Source organism: Panthera uncia, chromosome D1 (genome assembly GCF_023721935.1).
Source record: "Panthera uncia isolate 11264 chromosome D1, Puncia_PCG_1.0, whole genome shotgun sequence".
Classification (NCBI taxonomy): Eukaryota; Metazoa; Chordata; class Mammalia; order Carnivora; family Felidae; genus Panthera; species Panthera uncia.
The window spans coordinates 73240723-73261936 of NC_064808.1; the positions used below are offsets into that span (position 1 = coordinate 73240723).

At 40.9% G+C, this 21214-nt stretch overlaps 1 protein-coding gene across 1 annotated transcript in view; it reads left to right on the forward strand.

Annotated features, from left to right (window-relative positions):
* Positions 1-9312: 9312 nt before the first annotated feature.
* Positions 9313-21214, forward strand: part of PIWIL4 (piwi like RNA-mediated gene silencing 4) — a 45388-nt gene continuing 33486 nt past the window's right edge. Inside the window, exons 1-5 of the mRNA XM_049653897.1 lie at positions 9313-9538; positions 10731-10809; positions 13528-13653; positions 15572-15786; positions 20356-20477. Of these exons, the coding sequence (XP_049509854.1) occupies positions 9470-9538; positions 10731-10809; positions 13528-13653; positions 15572-15786; positions 20356-20477 (611 nt within the window). The 5' untranslated portion in view covers positions 9313-9469. The remainder of the gene's footprint in view (positions 9539-10730; positions 10810-13527; positions 13654-15571; positions 15787-20355; positions 20478-21214) is intronic.

The following is a 21214-nucleotide window of genomic DNA, read 5'->3' on the forward strand; positions in this document are numbered from 1 at the left end:
CTTTCAGACATGATTTCTTCAAATCTTTTTTCCTGCTCTTTTTCCTCCTTCTTCTCATTTTTGAGCTCCAATCGTCTGTTGCCTCTTAGGTATTCTTCCATGGGTTTCTAAGGTCTTGTTAATTTTTCCTTCCTTTTTGTCTGTGTGTTTTTGGATTGGGTAATTCCTATGGACTTTTATTCAACTTCACTGCCTTCCCAGGACCTTCTTTTGAGCACATCCACTGAATTTTACTTCAGTTCGAGAATTTTGTTTGGTCCTTTTTATACTTTTCATTTCTTCGTTCAGATTTCCTGCCCATTCACTCTTTAATACCAAGATTTCCTTTAATTCCTTCAACATATTTTCATTCAATTCTTTGAATTTCTGAGAGCTGTGTGGGAGTCTTTGAATACTGAATCCAATATTGGGACATTCTGGGAATACATTTCTGTTGACTTTCTCATTATAGGCACATGCTTCTGTTTCTTTGCATGTGGTAATATTTAATTTAAAAGTGGATATCGGATATATGTTTTGGGAAATCTGGAGCCATTTTATTTTTCTGAGGATTGATTGCCTTTTTTTCCCCCTAGAAGGTGGTTAACATGCCTGGACCACACTGTGAAATGTGAACCCCTGCAGTGTGCAACAACTGGTACGTTGGCTCCATTTTCCAGCATCTACTTGTTGCATTTTTATCCCGAATGTTGAGTGATCTATCTGGCATCTGTATAATTCACTGATGAGCCAAGGATTTGGGCGGTTTCTACTCACATGCTGGCATTCACTGTCTCTGTGGTTGCCTTGTTCTTGGTATTTCCCCTAAATTTCCAAATGCACTGCCGGCCACAAAATCTGACCTTAGATACCGCAAACCAGTAAGGTTTTTGCTTTCTGCTGCCTAAGCTTTGTGCTAACTGAAGAATTCATCAGTCAAAGTGTAGACTTGCAGAATTCACCAGGATCAGTCTGGTTCTTGCTGCTTTTTCAAGCGGTGTCTCTTGAGTGTCCCACCACCATGCACACTTTAGTGGTCAAGCAGGGATTTCGTTGCAGCTTGCATTCAGAGTTGGGATCTCAACACTTCTGCTGCTCTCTTACTTTCATAGTTTTCACTCTACACTTCCAACTACTCTGCACCATGGACCCTATCACCCACCTTCTTGAGCCACTGGGGCATCGTTATCTTCTTGGGTTAGGAGAACCCGTAGGTAAGAAGGCTACAGCCTGCAGTTCCTACCCATTTTGTCCAGGATCCAAGTAATTCAAGAACAAAGTTCTTCTCGTGTGTTTTTCCCTGCCTGTATTTATTTTTCAGTGCCTTCAAATATTTGTTTTTCATATTTTTGTCCAGTTTTCGTAACTGCCTTCTGGGGAAGACTTGCTCTGCCATGATAATTGCCATTATCAGGAGTTCTACCCTGTGAAGATGGCCATAGGCCATCTTTTGATCTCGTGAGACTAATATGGGTCTAGGCACCAGAAATTGGCCATTTTCAGCTTTCTCAAACAGAAATAAGATTAGGCCTGGGGTCTGGGTGCACAAACTCCTCAGGGGTATCACTGACTTACACAACCCACAATGACCAAGGATGCCCCCATCTGATTGGTTCTTTAGACTCGGAGGCAACAAATTATATACCTGAGAATTTTCACACGTTTTCTTCTCTTTTTTCTTTTCTTTTCTTTTCTTTTCTTTCTTTCTTTCTTTCTTTCTTTCTTTCTTTCTTTTTCTTTCTTTCTTTCTTTCTTTCTTTTTCTTTCTTTTGTGTGTGTGGGGGGACCAAAGTGCAGGACTTTACATTTATTCTTTTTTTGTAAATATTTATTTATTTATTTATTTTAAATTTACATCCAAATTAGTTAGCATATAGTGAAACAATGCTTTCAGGAGTAGATTCCTTACTGCCCCTTACCCATTTAGCCCATCCCCCCACCACAACCCCTCCAGTAACCCTCTGTTTGTTCTCCATATTTATGAGTCTCTTCTGTTTTGTCCCCCTCCCTGTTTTTATATTAGTTTTGTTTCCCTTCCCTTATGTTCATCTGTTTTGTCTCTTAAAGTCCTCATATGAGTGAAGTCATATGATTTTTGTCTTTCTCTGACTGGCTAATTTCACTTAGTGTAATACCCTCCAGTTCCATCCACGTAGTTGCAAATGGCAAGAGTTCATTTTCTTTGCCGAGTAATATTCCATTGTGTGTGTGTGTGTGTGTGTGTGTGTGTGTGTGTGTATATATATATATATATATATATATATACCACATCTTCTTTATCCATTCATCCATCAATGGACATTTGGGCTCTTTCCATACTTTGGCTATTGTTGATAGTGCTACTATAAACACAGAGGTGCATGTGTCCCTTCGAAAAGACACACCTGTATCCCTTGGATAAATGCCTAGACGTGCAATTGCTGGGTCATAGGGTAGTTCTATTTTGAGTTTTTTGAGGAACCTCCACCCTGTTCTCCAGAGTGGCTGCACCAGCTTGCGTTTCCATTTCACACGTTTTCTGAATGAAGTCACCAGAAATGCAGCTACATTTGAATGGTGGCCTTGGAAGTGGTTCAGTTAAATCTGAAACAAGCTTACTTTTGTCCTCCATCCTCCTCAGGCCATGAAATTACAGTCATCTCTCATCAATCCTACAGCTGTTTGTAGCCTTTGCCAGTAAGAGTTCCCTTTAGCGGGCTCTGCACTTTCTAACTTAACGTTTTTCTCCACCTATGAGGACTATAAGTGACATGTTACCGCATTGGTGCGATCAAATCCTAGTGAATAACAATTATCAATGCCCAAGGAAAAGTTATGCCTTCTCATCCCCTTTGGGGCCTTCCCTGAATCAAAATCCTGATAGGTACAAAAAGCTCCCACATAAAATGCAAATGGCACCTCTACTTGAAGGCTAAGCCTGGACCCAGAGGCCTGAGCAAACTGCACACATTGATGGTGGGTAGCACATGTATGCTTCTGCTGCTTTCCCGAACCACCGACCACCAAGGGACCTGACAACAGAAGGGCCACCTGACATTGAAGCATGGTTCACTGGTGGAACAGCTCACCTGTTCCACTGTGGCACCCCCAGAGGAGTACTGTGGCCATCCGCTGTTTGGAGGTAAACTGCCGATGGCCCAGAGCATTGGAGACTGTGTGCAGTTAAGCTGAATATCAGTTGGCCAGAGAGCACACAATCTGACATTGACTGAAGTCCATGGACTCTTGGGCCTTCATTAGCAGACCTGCTGAACAGTCAGGTCATTGGGCTTCTGAATACTTCATTTTGAAGGGCACATCATAAGGCAAACCCTTTTACAGATGCAGGTTAGACCCCAGACACAAATTAGAACTTTATATTATATCTTTCATGCCCATGAGAATGGATTTCTCTGTTTATATAGTTAGAGGCTAAATTATTGGGGGAATATAAAATGGTCACACCTTCCTCTTGAACTGACATTATCCTTATTATGAAAATCAATCATGTATTATGATATGCCATAATTCTTCTTTCCTTAAGTCTACCTTCTCAGACACTAATACAGCTACTCCAGCTCTTTTCTGGTTAGCTTTTTATTATATCCTTTTTTTTTATTTTTTATTTTTTTTAATGTTTATTTATTTTTGTTACAGAGAGAGACAGAGCGTGAATGGGGGAGGGGCAGAGAGAGAGGGAGACACAGAATCGGAAGCAGGCTCCAGGCTCTGAGCCATCAGCCCAGAGCCTGACGCAGGGCTCGAACTCACAAACCGTGAGATCGTGACCTGAGCTGAAGTCGGACGCTCAACCGACTGAGCCAGCCAGGCGCCCCTATTATATCCTTTTTAACACCTTCCTTCTTAACCCATTGCTTCCCAGTATTTAAAGTGAATCACTTAAACAGCTTGCATTGGGGGGTTTTCTTTATCTAGTCAGGCAATATTTGTCATTAAACTGGTAGTTTTAGCTTACTTACTTTCTTCGTTGTTTACATACAGAAAAAAATTAATCTTCATGGGTCCATGGGTTTTCACAAAAGCCTACAGTGTATGTCCATCACCATAGTCATGATATGGAAGATTTTCATCTTCCATGAAATTTCACCACGTTATACCCAACCTTGGCAGTAATCTGTTCTCCAACCTTACAGTTTGCCTTGTCTAAAATGTCATGGAAGTAGAATTCTACAAAGTGTCACCTTTTGCGTTTGACTACTTCTACTTAGCAAAATGCATTTGAGATTCATTCATGTTGTTGTGACATTCAATATTTCATTTCTCCTATCGCTAAGTAGTATTCAGTGGTATCAACGTAACAGAATTTGTTTATCCATTCATCTGTTGAAAGACATCTGGACTATTCTCAGTTTTGGACGATTGTTAATACAGCTGCAAAAACAGCCAACTATACAGGTTTCTGTGCGAACATAAGTGTTCATTTCTCTTAGATCAGTAAGAGTGGGATTGCTAGATTGTATTGTAAGTTTATATATGTTTAACTTTAGGTGACATTGCCAAACTGTTTTCTAAGGTGGCTTTACATTTTTACACGCACACCAACATGTATGAGAGTTCCAGTTGCTCCATGCTATTGCTAGCATTGGGCACTGTCACACTTCGGGGTGTTTTTTTTGTTTTAGATACTGTACTAGGTGTGTAAAAAGGTAATACCATGGTTTTAATTTGGACTTCCCTTATGGCTAGTAATGTTGAGTATCTTTTCATATGTTTAGTTGCCGCCCACATATTTTTTTGGTGCTGTTGGTTTTTAAAAGTTTATTTTGGGTGGGGGAGAGTGTGCATACATGTGTGAGTGAGAGAGAAGCAGAGAGAGAGAGAGAGAGAGAGAGAGAGAGAGAGAATTCCAAGCAGGCTCCACGCTATTAGTGCAGATCCTGATGTGGGGCTTGATCCTACAAACCGCGAGGTCATGATTGTAAGGTCATGACCAAGAGTTGGACACTTAACTGACCGAGCCACCCATGTGCTGCTTTTTTTTGGTGCTGCTTTTACTGCTTTGGTGAAGTGTCTGTTCAAGTCTTTGGCCCATTTTTAAAATTGTGTTTTTCTTAATTTTCAATTTTGAGAATTTTATATATATCCTGGGGAAAAGTCCTTATAAAAATGTGCTTGGCAAATATTTCCTCCCATTTTCTTTGTTGCCTTTTCATTGTCCTTACAGCATCTTACACAGAACAAGGGTACACTTTTGGTAAAGCCCAATTTATCATTTTGTTCTTAGATAGACTGTGCTTTCTATGGTGTATATAAGAACTCTGCCTAATCAAAGGTCATAAATATTTTCTCCTATATCTAATTTCTAGAACATTCATAGTTTTGCATTTTACATTTAAATCTATATGCATTTTGAATGAATTTTTGTATAAAGTGTGAGGGATACGTAAATTTTCCTTTTCTTACAGATGGCGAATTGTTTCAGCACCGTTTGGTGAAAAAAATTATCCTTTCTCCATTGACTTGCCTTTAAAATTTCATAAATATCCATTTATTGTTTTTGTGTTGTGTCTATTTCTGCTTTTGTCCTCATTATTTCCTTTCTTCTTGCATTGAGTGTACTTTGTTCTTTTTCTAGATTCTTAAGATGGAAGTTTTTAGATTACTGTTAAAAAAAGTGTTTAATGCTACAAATTTTTGTTGAAGCACTCCTTTAGCTGCATCCCCAAATTTTTCATATGTTTTAATTGGTCCTAATTTAAAAAAATTTCTTTGAAACTTCCTTCTTGACCCATAGATTATTTACAAGTATGTTATAAAGTTTCTAAATATTTAGATGTCTTCTGGAAGTAACTCCATTTGTTTTCCAGTTGAATCTTACACTGGTCACAGAATATACTTTGTATGATCTCTATTTTTAACAATCCTTTAAAGTTTGTTTTCTAGCCCAGCATCCAGTTTCTCTTGGTTAATATTCCAGATGCACTTGAAAAGAACATATATTCTGCTGCTGTTGAGTGTCCTATAATGTCATTTTAAGTTTTCCCTTTTTTATCCCTGATAATATTTCTTGTTTTGAAGTCTACTCTGTCTGATAGTATAAGTTTGCTAAGTTTGCCAAGGCTGTGCCATAGCTCTAGAGGATAGAAGTCCAAAGTCAAGGTGGGAGTTCCTTCTGAGGGCCATGAGGAAAGGATCTGCTCCAGGATCTCTCGTTGGCTTGTAGACCCAGGTTCTCCCTGTGTCTCTCCACATCATCTTTCTCTTTATGTATCTCTGTGTACATTTTCCCTTTTTACAAGGACACCAGTCATACTGTAGTCGGGCCTACGGTAATGACTTTATTTTAACATGATTACCTCTGTAAAGACCTGCTCTTTAAATCAGATCACATTCTAAGGTACTTAGGGCTAAGATTTCAATGTACAAATGTGGGGGCTCGATTCACCCCAATAGATCGTAGTACAGTTACTCCATTTTTCTTTCAGTTTACATGGTATACCATTTTCCATTTTTTTTTAGCCTATCTATATGCAATATTTAAGTCAGGTTCTTTTTATAGACATTTTAATGGTCACATTTAGACCATTTGTATTTAGTATGATTATTGATATGTTTGGATCAAAATCTACCCTCTGGCTAGGTGTTTTCTATTTGTTCCATCTTTTTTTTTTGTTTTTTGGGTTTTTTTTGCTTTCTTGAGTTAATTGAGCATTTTTTATGATTCTATTTTATCTCCATAATTGACTTATTATTTATTTATAACTGTTCTTATAATTTTTTATTGATTGCCATAAGGCTTACTAATATATCAATAACTAGATTTCACCATTAAATACCATTATAGTGCTTCCTGCATAGTGTTACCTTATCTTATAATAGTGTATTCCCAATTCCTCCCATTTCTTGGCTATTGTTGGCATGCATTTTATTTTTATGTATGCTATATAAAACAATACATATATGCAACAACACATTGCTACTATTTTTGCTTAGGATTGCTATCTTAGAAAATAAAAATGCAAAAATATGTGCTTTATTTTACATTTATTTATTGCTAGACTCTTCATTTCTCTATATAGATTCAATTTTCTGTACAGTCTCATATTTCTTTTACTTAAAGATATCCTTTTTATATTTCTTATAGTACAGATTTGCTGGCTTTGAATTCTCCGCTTTTGTTTCTCTGAGAAAGCGTTAATTTCACCCTCATTTTGAAGATATATTTTCTGGCTTTAGAATTCTAGGTTTACTCTTTTTTTTTTTTTTCCTTTGGACACTTTAGAAATGGGACTCCTTTGTCTTCTAGCTTGCTTGGTTTCTTTTTTTTTTTTTTTATTTTTTTTAAATTTTTTTTTTTTCAACGTTTTTTATTTATTTTGGGGACAGAGAGAGACAGAGCATGAACGGGGGAGGGGCAGAGAGAGAGGGAGACACAGAATCGGAAACAGGCTCCAGGCTCCGAGCCATCAGCCCAGAGCCTGACGCGGGGCTCGAACTCACAGACCGCGAGATCGTGACCTGGCTGAAGTCGGACGCTTAACCGACTGCGCCACCCAGGCGCCCCTAGCTTGCTTGGTTTCTGATGAGAAGTTTGATAAGACTCTTACCTTCTGGCAAGTTGTGGCTGGTTGGAGGCCTCAGTCTTTCACCACATAAATCTTGTTTTGAGGTTGCTTGAATGTCTTCTTGATATGGCTGCTGATATTCCCCAGAACAAGTGATTTAAGAGAGACATTAAGGAGGAAGCTATAGTGTCTTTTGTGACCTACTCACAGAAGTCACATAGCATCACCTCTGCCACATTCTCACATAGAAGAGAGTCACTAAGAGAAGCCCATGCTTCAAGGGAGGGAATTGTACTCAGCCTTCGGAGAAGAAGAGAATCAGAGAATTTGTAGATATACTGAAAAACCACCACACGGTTTAAAGAGTCTCACTCTATAGGGGCTTGTGAAGTAAATTTCCTGCCCTTTCCCTTACCTGTGAAGGTGCTAATTTGATTTGAATGACTCAGTCATCACTGTTCTTCTGTTCACTGTTCTTACCAGTGGCCCTTTCCATGTGTTAACAGTTACCAGAGTTCCTAACTATCCTTTCCTGAGAGGGTAAAGTATTATATACATGTATACGTTCATATATATACGTATATACGTATATACGTATATATATGAACATATACATGAACATATATATGAACATATATGTGAACATATACATGAACATATATGTGAACATATATATGAACATATATATGTATATATTAACTGTACAATGATACACGATTTTTTTTATTTTTTTTTTATTTTTTATTTTTTAATATATGAAATTTACTGTCAAATTGGTTTCCATACAACACCCAGTGCTCATCCCAAAAGGTGCCCTCCTCAATACCCATCACCCACCCTGCCCTCCCTCCCACCCCCCATCAACCCTCAGTTTGTTCTCAGTTTTTAACAGTCTCTTATGCTTTGGCTCTCTCCCACTCTAACCTCTTTTTTTTTTTTTTTTTTTTTTCCCCCTCCCCCATGGGTTTCTGTTATGTTTCTCAGGATCCACATAAGAGTGAAACCATATGGTATCTGTCTTTCTCTGTATGGCTTATTTCACTTAGCATCACACTCTCCAGTTCCATCCATGTTGCTACAAAAGGCCATATTTCATTTTTTCTCATTGCCACGTAGTATTCCATTGTGTATATAAGCCACAATTTCTTTATCCATTCATCAGTTGATGGACATTTAGGCTCTTTCCATAATTTGGCTATTGTTGAGAGTGCCGCTATAAACATTGGGGTACAGGTGCCCCTATGCATCAGTACTCCTAGGATACACGATTTTTAATGTGAACAGTACACTCTATAAAGTCAAGGAAAGAAAATAGCATATAATGTCCTTGTAAACTTAGGGCAGGGAAACTTTTCCTTTGGAAAGACTCCCAAAGCACAAACCGTGGAGCTTTGACTCCATCAAAATCAAGGATCTGGGTTAGATGAAGGGCTTCCTAGTTCAAATTAACACGGAATAGATCGGGGGTAGTTATTTGCAATGTTAAAAATAAATAAATAAATAAAATGTCTTCCAGATTGCAAAGAAAAACACGAGAAACCCGGTTTTCAAAAAAGGGCAACAGATGAAACAAAAAATGGCAGCAGATGTAAACAGACAACTCACGGAATGGAAAACGCTGTGGCTGTCACAGCTAGGTGTTAACGCACACTAGTGAGCAGAGAGGACGAACGGAGACCAGAAGTTCGATGCAACCTTACACACGCAAGACGGGCAAAACCCAGACGGGTGGAAGATGCCAAATTTGGGAGCGGAGTGGAGAGCAAACGGAAGTCCGGGCCTCCCCCTCCCCCCACCCCAGCCACGGGCCACGGGCCACGGGATCCCGGTGGGCGGTGCACGCCCCTCCACCCCCGCGCGCCTCCGTTGCGTCTCTCACCACGGTGGCCCCCCGGCGTCACAGCCTCGCCCTCTGGCCGCCATGGGACGAATCTCCTGACTGAGACCTCGCTGCCTTTGAAGTCGCTGTGCTCTTGGTGGCGAACATGAGTGGTCGCGCCCGCGTGAGGGCACGAGGCAGGGCCCGCAGCCCCAGCCCCGCGGACGCGCCGTCGGTGTGTAGAACGCGTGGCCGACGCGGTCTCGCTCTCTCCTCTTCCGCCTTCTTCGTGGACAGCGCGTCCTTCTGCGCTGACCTCTCCCTGTCTGCTGGGAAGGCGTGGCGTATCTTCCCTTTCCGCTTTGAGCCTTCCCGGGGTTTCTCGCATTTTTCCCTTCTGCGGTGGGGTGGGGGGGGGGGTCTCATCCGAGGAAGATATTCATGGCGATATTTTGCCTAGCGAAGGGTACTGGGAGCTGGAGGCCGGTGTGTCAGTCTTTCCTACTTTCTGAGTGTTGCTTAATTACTTGACTCGGTTCTAAGTCTCCTGGTAAAAAATTCCTGCACCTTCGATAGTACTCTTATAGGGCATATAGCCTGATATGATTTGTCTCCCCAATTCATGCATAAAAATAAGTAATTTCAAGCACAGATGTGGTTTAGATTCGATTGCTATTTCTCGACAAACAAGGCAACGAGGTTAAATTGGCTGGCAAATCGGCAACTTTTGAGCGATGTGACTTACTCCTTGTCAGTCCTTCGAGCAGTCTCGTAGACCAAAGGTACTCAAAAGTGGGTAGTCTGTGGTCATTGTGCCTTTACTTTCATGGCATTGCTTTCTCTTGACTTCATGCATTTTTTTTTTTCCTTTGGCAGTCCAAGATACTTTTCGTCTTGAACGACAAGAAATAGTTACTGCGAGAAGAGAAAATATTAAGGGTTCTCTCTGTCTGTTTTATGAACTAATTTGGGACCCATTTATTCAGGAGAGTCCTCACCCGAGCTAGTGACCCAGGTCGCCTGGGCCCAGTTTATTTTCTTGCTACTAACGTGGTCATACTGGAGGCCCCGCGTGTGGAGGCTGTGAAGGCAGGAGCTGTGTGTGTTCGTGGGTACCATCTTCCGTGTGATGAATTCCCCGGGCAGGAGAGTCACAGCTGCCTCTCTACACCTCCAGGGTGTGACAGCAGCGTCTGGCTCACAGTCAAGATTAAGGTCTGATAAATGGGGAAAACTATAGCTTGTCCTTGTCTTTTTTTTCTAGAATGGGCAGTCTCTTCGCATCTCTCAAGCGTTTTCCCTGTTAGCATTAGCTCATGGTAATCTGATGACTTAAAACATGATACAGTTCTTATTTTGTGTTAACCTTTGGGTTTATGATTTAACATCTTAAATGTAACCAAGGTGTTTTTTTCCTCCTATTTTAGCCTACATCTGTTGATATTAGTGCCAGTGAAGCATCCTCTACTGGTGACTTTGCGGGAACGAGCAGGATTTCCCAGACACGTAAGTGCAACCCCGTCTGTCCCATCCGGCTCCTCTCCATCTGAAGGGAACAGGAGTGACCACTCAGCGTTACAGCAGCAGGCTCACTTCTCAAACATTCCATTTACCTTTTCTTGGAGGATCCCGTGTTTGTGTGTTAGGTTTCTTTGGGACTCCCCAAACACAGTCTGCTGCTGAATTTCCTGAGACTGCTTGGTAGTTGGGCGTCCACAGGCACCAGGAATCCAGTTTTCTGATCTTTTCCGTTCACTGAATAATTAAAAAACATTTTTAAAAAATTCTTTATGAGGGGCACCTGGGTAGCTCAGTTGGTTGAGCGTCCAACTTCGGCTCAGGTCATGATCTCGCAGTTTGTGAGTTTGAGCCCCGTGTCGGGCTCTGTGCTGACGGCTCAGAGCCTGGAACCTGCTTCGGATTCTGTGTGTGTGTCTCTCTCTCTGCCCCTCCCCCACTCACGCTCTGTCTGTCTGTCTCTCTCTCTCTCTGCCCCTCCTCCACTCACACTGTCTCTCTCTCCTTTGGAAATAAATACACATTAAAAAAAATTAAAAAAAATTCTTTATGATATATGGATGCCCATGCCACCACGCTGCGGGGATGGAAGAAACCTGGCTTACCTATGGCCACGGCTTTCTTCTTTTTTCCCCACCCATGGTAGACATCACCTTTTGATGACAGCTCTCTTCACTGCAAACCCAGATTTGGCCTCAGGGTCTTGTCAACATGCTACTGCAAGTAGCCGCTATCACAGTGTGGGGTGGTGTGCCCGTGCGCTGGTTTGCGAGGGCCGCCGTGACAAAGTACCGCGGACTGGGTAGTTTGAACAATAGAAGAGTGTCATCTCATAATTCTGAAGGCTGGAAGTCCAAACCCACGGCGTCCACGGAATTGGTTTCTTCTGAGGCCTCTCTCCTTGGCTTGTAGATGGCTGTCTTCTCCCTGTGTCTTCACATGGTCTTCCCTCTGTATTTGTCTGTGTCTTGATCTCTTCTTATGAGGACACCAGTCATATTGGATTAGGGCTCATGCTAATGATGTCATTTTAGCTTAATTACCTTATTAAAGACTCCGTCTCCAAATACAGTCACATTCTGAGATATTAGGGGTTAGACCTTCAACATATGAATTTTGGGCCACACAATTCACCCCATTCGACTACTGCCAAAACCTGTTAGCCTTCTCCCTTGTTCTGACTATGAAGTGATTGATTGATTGCTAACAACCATGTAAGCTCGAAGCACTAAGGTTCTCCCAGACTCTGTGAATCAGCAGTCTGTCCACCATCATGTGCCTGGCTCTCTTGTTCTCCACCAGGGTTTTTCCAACTCTACTGAAGGACCCTCTGTGATCTGAGCTCACAGAAGTAAACTGGTCCCTCAGAAGACCCGTTCTGAGAGGCTGTACCTCAGGTCCAGCACTCCTGCCACCATTCAGAGGCTAGTCCAGCTTCTCTTGGGAATTTCTTTCCATGCCTGCTGCCCATCACTTGCAACTAGCAAGTGCTGGAGAGTGATTTTTATTTATTTATTTATTTTTAAAAATTGTGGCAAAATATACACAATGTAAAATGTACCATTTTAACCATTTTTAATTGTATGGCTCCATTGGCGTTAAGGACATTCACATTGTTGTGAATCACATCACCAGCACCAACTCTGAGTGACTTTTTATTTTTTAACCTTACAAAACTGAAACCCTACACTCATTAAGGAATAACTCCCCATTTCCCCCTCCCTCTAGCCCCTGGAAACTACCGCCTTGTGGTAGATTGATTTTTTAGAAACTACCCAACATCTTTTGAAACCAAGAGCAGTGAAGGATATGGATAATATAGCAAGAATAATTTTTATAAACACCGTTTTAAATTAAATAAATTTTGTGATTTTCTTGGGAGACTCAGACTCCACTGAGAAGGGGATGAACAGTGGTCTTGAGCAAGTGATGGTGTCATTGGGGGCAGTTGCAATGACTTTGTCAAAAGAGAGTAGTCAAGTCAGAGCCCTGGAGATTGGTGATATTATTACTTCCTAGTAATACTACTACACTTTGTGATGATATTCTATATTTTTCTATTTTCACATTGTTTTTGAAGTACCAATGTTGTATCCAAAAAACCAGCATCTCTTCGTACCTGTTTAAACAGAAAATGTTCATTTGGAAACAGATTTGACTTTCATACTTTCCAGAACCTACGAGTAAATAACATGCCCCAAGGTCAAATGCTGGCTTTCATTTCCAAGGGAATGATCTAGAATAAAAACTGATGGCAGTGTTCTGGGCATTTCAGAGTAAGAGATTCAGCTCCAGTCTGGGAAGAGGTTGGTGTAGACAGTCTTAGTCTGTGACTCTTAAGGGTGTTTGTTACACAGGAGTTGAGGGAGGGAGAGCTACCCCCCATAAGTGAGTGTGGAGAGAGGCCTAGGGGATAGAGCTTTTTCTCCATAGCCAAGAGGAGGAGCAGACTAGATCAAAATGTTATGAGGTAGAATTAACTCATCACTTTGTTATTTCTAACAAAACATACCATGCTTCCTTTACAATTGTCAGTTTTTAGGCTGAAGACTCCTGTATAGTCATGATTGTTTTCAGCAGAGTGGGCCAGTTTTAATTAAAGCCACGAAAATCTGAGCTTTGGTTATCAATGCACTTTTGATATAGTAGTTGTAAACAATATCACTAGAAAGAAATAGACATTATGGCATTCTCTTCATATATTAGATGGTGTATCTCCTGGTGATGCAAGATGTCCTTTCATCCAAAGAGGCGGGAAAGGCAGACGGGACTTCATGGATCTGGATGTCTGTACCAGAGAGAAATTGGCCCATGTGAGAGATTGCAAAACAGGTACCCTCTCTTCACGGTACTTACTTTTTGATTGTTACCAAAGCTTGCTTAAGGAATTTTAATTTCTAGATCTAAAGTAAACAAGTTTATGTAATGACTTAAAAGATACTTATTGAACATCTGTTACGTTCAAGGCATTATCCAGACACTAATTGTTTTATCCTCAATTCTCTCCTTTATTAGTAGAAATATTAATATTTCCCCAAAACATTTCACTTGTTCAAAAGATTTTCTCCTTCCACCTGGGATAGGGGTTAAAAGAGATGCGCTGTCTCTTTTCCAGCACTTTTCCTATATGGGAAATAATAACCTCCCTGGACTTAAGCCGTGAAAAGAAAGATGTAGCCTATTTTTGGAATTCCTAACCCAGTTTCCAGACTCACCCTTGAAATTGCACCCAGAGTTGTGCGCACATGCATTTTGAGGAAAGTAGGTCTGTTGTCTTCATTAGATTGTTGAGAGGCTTTGTGATACTGTCCCAAAAGGTAAGAGAGACTCCCTGAGGCAGATCAGTTTTCTTCAAACTCCTTACAACCATGCAAAAAAAATTAAGGGATAGATATATTGTTATCTATATTATATTGTATGTCTAACATACACACGCTGACACAAAAAAATTGAAACTAAGTCTCATGAGACAATGCTTGCCCTTATTCTGGTCCACTCTGTTGCATTCCTGTCATTTCGTAAAACATAATTGGTCATCTTATATATTTCCATAACTTCAGCACTAATGGGTCATGATTACAGTTTGCAAACACTGGTATAGATGATTTCCAAGCGTCTTGCCAGCTCTGATATTCTAGGATGACTCCTCTTTGTCCACGAATATGAGCAGCTAAAATATCTTGCCATTTCCCAGGATACAGGAAAAGAAAAGAAAGCTTTTCTTTAATTAAAAGAGCACAATTAGTTAATTCCTTGCTCCTAACAGATATCTACCGTATGTAGAAGCTGAGGAAATAGGCATACATGATGTTTTTTCTTTCTTACCACCTTGGGGGCTCATGTTTCCACTTCCTCCATGAAAGAAAGCAAAATAGTGCCCATTTGGTATAATTTTTTTTTTTTTTTTTTTGTAACATGAACACCGGATGATTCCCTACAAGGAGAAGTTGGACGTAACTCTGCATTTGTGTCCTCCTTGATTCTGTCCTAGAGGGAATTCATGCCATCTTGAGCACAGAACAGCTATATTGAAGTCAGCTCTGAATTTGTCCTGTAGGTTTTGAAGAAGCGAATAAAAACTTCTATAAGGGATGCAGTTTCTGGAAGCACACATGGCCTCCCTGTGTGTGCAGAAAACAGAAACCCAGAGGCCTTGTCTGTTTTTACACATAAAAGATGTGTGATTTCTTTTTCTCTCCCCTGTCCTGCCCCTCAGTCTCTTCCCTGGGACTTGTAGAGTGGTGTAACCACTGATTGAACTGTTCCAGAATTTTCACAAGCATGGGGGTTAACTTTTGATTATCTGGATTTCCAAGGGGCTGGGAGCTGTGTTCATGGAAGAACCGGACGTTTCTTTATAATCCAAGAGCAGGATAATTTCAGAGCAGCATCTGAAAATATTACCTGAGCCAGTTTGAATTTCAGATGCAGAGCTGGAAGGCAAGTTTTGGAAGGAGTCCTGGGGTAGTTGAATTCTGACGCTTCTCTTTTCCCAAAGAGAAGAATATCTGTGTCTTCTCTTATGTACTTATGAGGTCTGCTTTACACATGATCCCTTTTAAATTCCTAAATGTGTGTTTGTAGGACTCTATAAGGTTACCAGGCTATAGGTTGTTAGAGCTTGTCTTGTGTCACTGACACAAGCAACAACTAGGCAGGAGCAAATAAAATTGTTAAATGATGCGATCATTATTAGCATGGTGTGATTTTATTTTGGTTTAAAAAAATGTTTTTTATTTGTCTCCTTCAGGTTCCAGTGGAGTACCTGTGAAGCTGGTCACAAACCTCTTTAATTTAGATTTGCCCCAGGACTGGCAACTATACCAGTATCATGTGACATATGTTCCAGATTTAGAGTCTAGAAGGCTGAGAATTGCTTTGCTTTATAGTCATAGGGAACTTTCTAACAAAGCAAAAGCATTTGATGGTGTCATCCTTTTTCTCACACAGAAACTGGAAGAAAAGGTACAGTGTGGTTAATGTTTATACTTGCACACACATGCGTATACTTACACTCATCCATGTATATTTAAGAGGTTAGCTGATTGTCTTAACAGTTGGAATGAGTGTTTCACTCTCTCCTTTCCTCTTTCCTGTTCCCATGCCTGAGAGCAAAAAGATTTCCTAATTAAGACCTCATCAGTAATTGATTTCTTAATTAAGAAGCTGATGATCTGGCATTTAAAAAAATAAGAGCTGTAATACAAACACTGATTTTTTAACTACTACTTTTTTTTTTTAAGGCAAAGTGTCCTTGAAATAGGCATCCTTTTTAAACTTTTCCCCAAATAGATAAGACTTTAAGAAACACCGTATAGCCTATGGATGGCTTCAGAGCTTTAAATTTACTCTACATTTTTTGCTCCTACACAGTTGTATCTGTGAGTCCAAATAACTTTATATCTGTTTCTGATTCAAAAACTGCCATTTCTTTTATCATATGAAATGAGTTATTGATATCAGTCTTAAGGATTTGTTTTAATGGTGTGATCATTGAAAATGGCAATTGCATGATTCATATTCCTTTATCCATGTTTTTATACCTTCAACATTTTCAGTCCTAAAATATATTGTTATTGACGTTTTTATCATATGCTTTGTTCGGAGGCAGTATTAAAATCACTACAACGATAAAAAACCTTATTAGTAATTGATTTCTTAATTAAGAAGCTGACAATCTGGCATTTAAAAAAAATAAGAGCTGTAATACAAACACTGACTTTTTAACTGCTACTTTTTTTTAAGGCAACATGTCCTTGAAATAGGCATCCTTTTTAAACTTTTCCCCAAGTAGACAAGATACAAACCAAAAAGAACCAGTTTTTTTATAAAAAATTGAAATGGAACATTGGATTAAAACTTTATGCTTCTATTCCTGAGAAAGCTTAGTCTTTTAGTTCAACATTTTAGACAGGACAATACCAAGGCATAAATTTAAATTTCTGGACTCCACATAAATCTCTGTGAATTTCCTCAAGAAATGCATTCTTTTTATTTTTAAGAGAGTGAGAGCGCATACACACAGTAGGGGAGAGGTAAAGAGGGAGAGAGAGACTCTTAAGCAGGCTCCATGCTAAGTGTGGAGCCTGACACAGGGCTTGATCCTACAATTCTGGGATTGTGACTTGTGCCAAAATCAAGAGTCGGTCGCGTAACTGATGGAGCCACCCAGGTACCTGAACAAATGCATTAATGAGCACTTTTGGGGCCTATATCTTTTTACAAGAGCCTAACATTTATAGGAGCTACTTGAGTGATTATTTTCTCTGGATATGCAATTTGAAAGTTGTACCATAGGTTTAAATTTAGTGGCTTGGAAAATCCAGATGTGTAAATTTAGAAGCACTTGAATTCATCCTAAGTCCTTACTGATTTAGTATTTTGTTCTATGACCAGATATTGATAGCACGCTAATATACGGCGCCTCTCATACTTGAATGATATATATTTCAGGTGTATTGTTATAATTAAAAATCATCTTGTTCTTGTACATACATCTGTAGTAACAGTAAATTAGATATGTTAGTATTATATGCCCACCTTGAGTAGTCCAGCTTACTTCAATTGTAACCAAAATGGAGAAATTTTACTCTACAGATGCTCGGAATAAGTTAATATTACTTGATTCCTATTCAAAATGAGCATGTGGTATGTACCTTATTGTTGGGGGTGGAATCTAATGAAGAGGCAGCTGAGTAAACACCTAGTGAGACAAGCCAGGCCTATCGATTTTATTTCCCAGACACAGGTGATATAGGATTTAGAGAAAAGAGTGTTGTCTTGTACCTTATCAACATATGACCTGCTACCCAGTGACAGTGAACTAGAAATAGTAAAAAGAAATAGTGTCCCAACAAACATGTTACTATGTTCACCTTTTTATTCTGGTCTTCATTTGTCTCAGGCTTGTCTGGCACTCCCATCCATCCTCTACACACTTTGCGGGGTGTTCATTTTTGTTCAAAGAGCCCCTTCCACTAATCATTCATTGTACTCCCACACAGTGCAGTTCTAGAAGTCCTGTTCTGCTGCTGCCTGGCCTTCCGCTGTCTTGCAGACCTCATTTGTGTATCTGTGGCCATGACCTGGATGGCTGTCACTAGTCACATCTATTTGCCATTCTTATGCATTCATTCCGCACTTCGAAGGGGCCTGGTGTGTGACTGCCATCATAGAGGAAACCAGGAAACCGGGACAGATAAAACAAGGTTCTTGTCAAAACACTTCAACTTAGCGCTAAGGTCATTTCCAACTAAATACAGCACAAGGTTATTTATAAATGAATACAGGACAAGGTGACATTATTGAGTGCGTGCTCTGCCAGGCTCTTTATATGTGTGATCTCGTTTAATCCTCTCATCACTCCTGGAGCCTCAGAAAGGTTAAGTATCTTGTCCAAGGTCTTTATAGAGAGGTGGATGAAAGATCGTTCCCAGCAGGATACTTGAAGGGAAGCAATACTGGCTCCTAGGATTTGGATCAATGCAGGGGATGAAGGCGGTTAGAGGGAATTCTGAGACAGAAGGACAGGAAGGAGCAAAGGCACAATGATAGAAGGGGAGGGGCATGTTTTAGCAACTTCTGATCATTCAGGTTTAGCCAGGAAGGAATGGAAGTTGTGCGTCTAATGTAGAGAGAATCTTAAATGTCCTGGTGAGGGATAGGGACTGCCCTCCATGGACCACTGAAGCCTTTGAGAGAGGGTTTCCATGAGAGCTGTGTTACATTGCAGTTGCTCTCATCATATCCCATTGAATGGTTGGCAGGAGAAAGGGGGAAGATTGATAAAGTGCCCCTGGAAAACTCTGGGCAGGGTGTCAGAGGGGCTTGAAGAAAGGTACAAAGTGCTGCCATTTATTTAACCTTCCTGAGTGCATGGATAAGGATAAGGATAAGATCAGTGAATTATCTCATGTGATTTTCACAACCTGTGACTTCGGTGAGACTTCCTCCCATTTTAGAGATGGGAAAAGGTCTTGAGGAACTATAGTAGCTTGCTGTATATGACAGGCTGTAAGAGGCTGAGGACCAAGGTTTGTTCAATTCCCAGTCATGCGCTCTTAAGCCCTGTGGTAAATAACTGGAACAGCTAAACTAGATAAAGGTATTGTCAGTGTAGAAGTGCTAAGACTTGCCAGCCGATTAGCTGGTGGATTGACAAATGAAAGCCCACTCTGGCACCAGCAGCCCTGGCACTGGATGTGTGGGGATGGACGTTAACAGACACAGGAGCCGAGGAGTTGGCATTTGGTAGGGAGGGTATAGGCAGCATTGATGAGTTTGCTTAGAGGGCTGTTAGGAATGCAGATCCCAGATGGAAGTCTGAGTGGGGACCACTGCTGTCACCCCCACACCAGCCCCTCAGCCAATGTCCTTTGTTGTCTGAAGCCTTTGTCCTGAAGTCCCTACGGCAGTTTGAGAGCATCATGCCTGCTAGACTTCTCTCGGATGTTGATGAGCTCTTCCTGCATCCACCCCCTTCTGATTTCTCTAAATTTTATTTGAGGAAGAAATCATTTCATGCCCCGTGAAAGGACCTGTTTCTCTTTGTTTCCATACAGTAAACCATTCCTGCCCTATATTTCTGGTTGAACCTGAAAGTGATTGAAATTACACTTTAACTATAGGAAGTAGGGATAAAATACATAAATACCTGTTAATGAGCTGACCTCTTCTGATTCCTTAACCTTCTGAAAGATCCTTGGTCATTGATTTTTATTGACTGATTTGATCATTCTTTTATTCCAAAACCCTGTACCAAGTCCTATCTGGTCTAAAAAGTTTTACATTTCTTGGGGAGCTGGTATAGAAATTTTCATGCATTCATTCTTTTGTTAGAAGATTGTTCCAAATAATGAGAAGCATACGAATTTCTCTAGATGTTTCAAAAAGTAATAAAATCAGGTTCTCTATCTGTTTTCATGTCTACTGATTACTCCCCTCTTTCCTCACATTTACTTCCACTCTTGCAAATCTCCTCTCTTTATGTTTCTTCTTCTATTCTTCTCTGTTCTTCTGTTTTATGAAAAACAGTTGAGAGACTGTCTTTTGGAATCCACAAACCCAGAATGGGCAGGACAGTCCACATATAGGCTTCTGGGTGTCTGTGAACACCCTGAAAATAGGTGTATCATTGTGGCATACAGGTATGTAAAGTTTTCTTGGGACAACGCCTGCAACTTTAATCAGACTCTCGAAGTGATTTGTGACCGGCCCCCCCAAGTTACCTCTGCTCCCCCCACCAAATAAGATGAAGAAACCTTGCTCTGGATTTCTCTTTGGATCAAGTCTCTGTACCCTAAGCCTGATTTTGATTCTCCATTAAGATCTTCCAGTAAGAGGAGAGAAACGTGTTGCTTTTCTAGGATTAGCAAGATAGAAAAATCCTCCAAGTGTAATGTGATTAGATTATTACATTACTAACACCTGCAGTTTTGTTTTGTTAATGCATATTAAATTGTGATGGCTGTATCATATCTAATTTTTCACACCCGGGGACAATCTGGAGTGCCTATTAAGTGCGTCTTTTCCCAGGTCACGGAGTTGTCAAGTGAAACTCACAGAGGCGGGACTGTAAAGATGACTATCACTCTGACAAGGGAGCTGCCGGCGAGTTCCTCCGTGTGCATCCAGGTCTTCAATATCATCTTCAGAAAGTGAGGCAGCCCACGTGTTCATTTAATTGAGGCTAGAGACACCTTTCATCACGGAGCCAGGGTGTGACGGCTGTCAGCCATCTCGTGGGCCACCTGTGAGCAGCAGTGTCGTCCGCGGGGTACTTCCCCATGGACTTTCACGTACGCGTGCAGTACTATGCCCGCAGTCCCTCACAGCCTCTCACTGGCTCCCATCTTGTCATCCAGTGCTCCTTGAGTGGGGACAAAGAGCTTAAGGGTTGTGATGTCTCAGAGATAGCAGCTGTGGGTGGGGGAGGGTTGCCTTTTCCTTACCCTCTCTCACCCTCCACCCCAGACTTAAATATTCTCTGTTACTTGTTAACCAGCTGCTTTCTGCTCTCGCCCCACCCTCAGCCCCCTGCCCTTCCCCCCATGAACCCCTGCGGCAGAAGGAAGGGTGTGATTACACCACTCAGTGTCCTTGAAATTGATGCAAGGGTTACTTGCTTCAGTGTTATCTGGGATGGAGGGTGAAACTCCATAAAATGCAGATTTCCTCGACCCTCCCTGGACCTAGTAAACAGAACATCAAGAATGGGGCCTGAAAAATCCATATTTTGAGTACACTTTCTAGATGACACATGGCAACACAAAGGCTTGTGAACCACAATTTTCCACACTGCTGGTGTGGACCAGCAAGATGATATGTCCAGAAACCTTTGACGCCAGCCCTTTGCTCAATAATGGCCTCTGGACAGGAGGAGGACGGAGGAGTT